Source organism: Limulus polyphemus, unplaced genomic scaffold (genome assembly GCF_000517525.1).
Source record: "Limulus polyphemus unplaced genomic scaffold, Limulus_polyphemus-2.1.2 Scaffold3724, whole genome shotgun sequence".
Classification (NCBI taxonomy): Eukaryota; Metazoa; Arthropoda; class Merostomata; order Xiphosura; family Limulidae; genus Limulus; species Limulus polyphemus.
Window position 1 is genome coordinate 21,952 of NW_013669334.1, and position 3,312 is coordinate 25,263.

A 3,312-nucleotide genomic window follows, 5' to 3' on the forward strand; every position below is an offset into this window, starting at 1 on the left:
AAATTAGGGACGGCTAGCGCAGATAGCCCTCTTGCAGCTTTGCGCGAAATTCAAAAACAAAAACGTTTTCATTTATGTAACAATAAAAATAATATTTAATCAATAGGTAAAACTAATATATTAAATAATTACTATTGTTATTGGTTGGTTTTACGATATCTTTCTTCTATTATTATCAATTAGTTTGGTTTTTTATAGTTTTCATACTGCTTATCTTCTGAATTTAAAAAATCTATTTACTGAAATGAACTGATATGAATCACATGAAACGTTCATGGTTTGTCCGACTTTCTGTAAAGAGACGCGCCATCTCTTGGTGAATTGAAGTAAATTCAGACTCTAAACTCCGCCTTTGGTAAATATTCGAAGAAGGATCAAAGGTGTGCGATAATAAGAATGAAATCTAACACAGGTAAATGAAATTGGAAATTATTCAAGCACTGACTACTCACCACATAGTGTTCTTTGTTTTACGTGGTTTGCACGCATCGCGAAATTTACTTTCAATCTGTCCTTTGCTGATAGTGATATCGAACTCTATTTTAATCGTAATAAGCCTGCAGACTTCCCGCTCACCACCAGAGAGAGGCGCTATTTCCCCGAAAAGGGATCGAAAGCCGCCTGAAGGGGTCATTTGTTTTAACCACTCGCATCACTATACAGATGCATGTTATTTGTCAGTCAGTCAGTAGACATTAAAATGGCGTCACACAAGGGACTCTTAACGTTGCAATTTGTACTGTCGTGACGTCAGTAAGACGTGCACATCCTGAATCACGAGAAGAATTACGCACTCTGTATGCTAAAATAAAGCATGACATAGGACCTTCAAAAGCAAGAAATAAAAATATTTGTTACTCTTAATTTTGGTTTTATTTGCTCTCGAACCAAAACACTTTCGGGGACTCTTCGCAAGTACAGTACATCTAGTTTAGGTACTTTCTATTATGTTTTTAGTGGTATTTTTACTAGTTTTTTAGTCTGTTTCCTTAACATTAAAAGATTTAATTGACATATATTGAAATAATTATAGTTAAATAATTCCAAGATCAAAGTTAACCAATTTACATTAATTTCTAGCTTTTTTACAGGTTTATTACATTCATTGATATTTTTTACATGTGCGAGGATAGCCACTTAAAAAAAGTGTGTTCCAGAAATGTTAAGTCATGGAATAATAATACAAACTCTAGATTATCAGGAATACGTCAAAAATTTGGCAAGTTTGTCACATTTATGATTTACAGTCCTTGGTAAATATTGTTTGCGAGTCTCTCATTCAGAAAATGTTTGTTTGGTTTTGTGCAAAGCTACACGAGGGCTACTTACACTAGCCTAGTCGTCCTTAATTTTGAACTAATAGTCTAGAAGTAAAGTCGATAGTCAACCCCAACCACCAGTAACGGAACACGAACCACAGCCCTACAAGCTAGCATGCTTACCACAGGGCCGCGTCTGGCCCTATTTAGGAAGAAGCCTAATAGAGAAAATATAATAGTACGTTTAGAATTAAATCTCTCCAACTAGTAAAAAATGTTGTGGCGGATTTCATTCTCCAATCGGCAAGCAGAAAAACATTTAATCTAGAGTAAGAAACAAATCGTTTATTATACCATATCTGTGTGTTTTGCATGTTTCAATGCCTCATAAACAAATGGATCCCGTAGTGTTTTGACACTTACAACTTGTACGAAAAGATACATACATACTGTTTATTTGCTCGTTTTGTTTAAGAGAAAATGGGCTGTCTGCGCTATGCCCACTGCAAGGGTCGAACCATGAATTTTAGCATTGTAAAACTTCAAGCTTATCGCTGAGCCACTAAGGGGGGGGGGAGCAATAAGTATTCATAAATAATGCATTTGTTTAAATACATTGAAATTACAATGATTTCACGTTGCTTGAGGAACAACAAGAAGAATACAAATTACTTTCAAATCCATCATTTAAAATTTACTTTGTATGATAAATAGTAGAGTCCAGCTTTTTAAGAAGTAAAATTTTCCTTTTTTTATATTTTCTCTTAGTTTCTTTATACACTCTACTTCGTTTTGCAGTGGATCAGCGGTAAGTTCACGAAATTACAACGTTATACTCCGGGATTCAATTCCCCGTTATGGACAGAGCACATGTAGCCCATTATTTAGATTTGCGCTAAAACAAGCTAAATATTCTATTTTCTAATAGTTTATATTTGAATTTATTTATTACGTTTGTTATGTACAATACGCTCAGATAGATATTTCTAATTTGTAGGTGATGACAGAGAAGAACCAGGCGTAGAAAAATTACTTGGTAAAGTCTCGCCATATATCGTTTCCAACGTGACCGGAAGAACTGGTGAAAAGAACAAACGATTGACAGCTTTCCGGTTCTTGCCTTCGTTCAAAGATCGACTTCGCACTAGTTTTTGTATGAGCATCCGCGCTGTTGCAGAGGAATAAGATGGAGGCGGCGTATACTTAGGTGGTGGATCGTCTTCAAACGTCGTATTAACAGCGCCTCCTATCGGAGAAGACGACACAACATTGTTTTGTGACGACGTTAAAGCCATATTTGCTGTGGCAAACACGGGACAGCACCATTGTTGTATACGCTGTAAAACAAACAGTACAACTGTAAATAGCTTTGCTAAAAATAATCTTAACATTTCTGTTCAAAATCATTTAGTGATAACAATCACATGGAATGACATTATTTGCATGTAAAGTATGATAAGCTGGGAGGACGCGAGACAAGAAATTCACAGTTTCAGAAAAAGAACATTAAATGAATTATGAATTACCGGCACTTATGTAATATTTATAATTATAATAAATAATTATAAACAATGTTTATTATTTACGCAATTAAAACTTTATTGAAGCCGGCTTCAATAAAGTTTTAACTGTGTAAATAGTAAACGTTGTTTTTAATTATTTATTATATTTAAAGGAATTATTTAAACCATTTCAATTTTGGAAATTAAATAAATAAGAAAGACTGTCCTTATTTTCTGAAGATTCGATGATGTTTAACCATAGAATTAAAACTACCATTTGTTATACTACTGTAAAAGTCCCATCTTCAAGGCCTTGATATTTCAACAAAAAGATTTCCCAAAATATACGGTCCACAATGATAACACAGGCCTGCGATAGTTTTATTGTCTTGAAATGTTTACATGTTCTACGATACCTCCTGTACACTGGATCCGAAAATATCTATTTTTCTCCATCACGTACAGATTTGACACAAAACGTCATAACGCAATACATAAAAGAAAGACCACAATACATAGTTTTGAGACTAAAAACGTAGATTTCACACACA

The 3,312-nt window shown here is 34.2% G+C and overlaps 1 protein-coding gene across 2 annotated transcripts in view; it reads right to left on the reverse strand.

Moving 5' to 3' along the window:
- Positions 1-87: 87 nt before the first annotated feature.
- The window catches only part of LOC106469922 (sodium-dependent proline transporter-like), a 43,757-nt gene continuing 40,532 nt past the window's right edge, over positions 88-3,312 (reverse strand). For both annotated transcript variants that reach the window (XM_013930439.2, XM_022398494.1), the window contains exon 15: positions 88-2,596. In XM_013930439.2, coding sequence (XP_013785893.1) covers positions 2,246-2,596 — 351 coding nt within the window. In that variant the 3' untranslated portion in view covers positions 88-2,245. The remainder of the gene's footprint in view (positions 2,597-3,312) is intronic.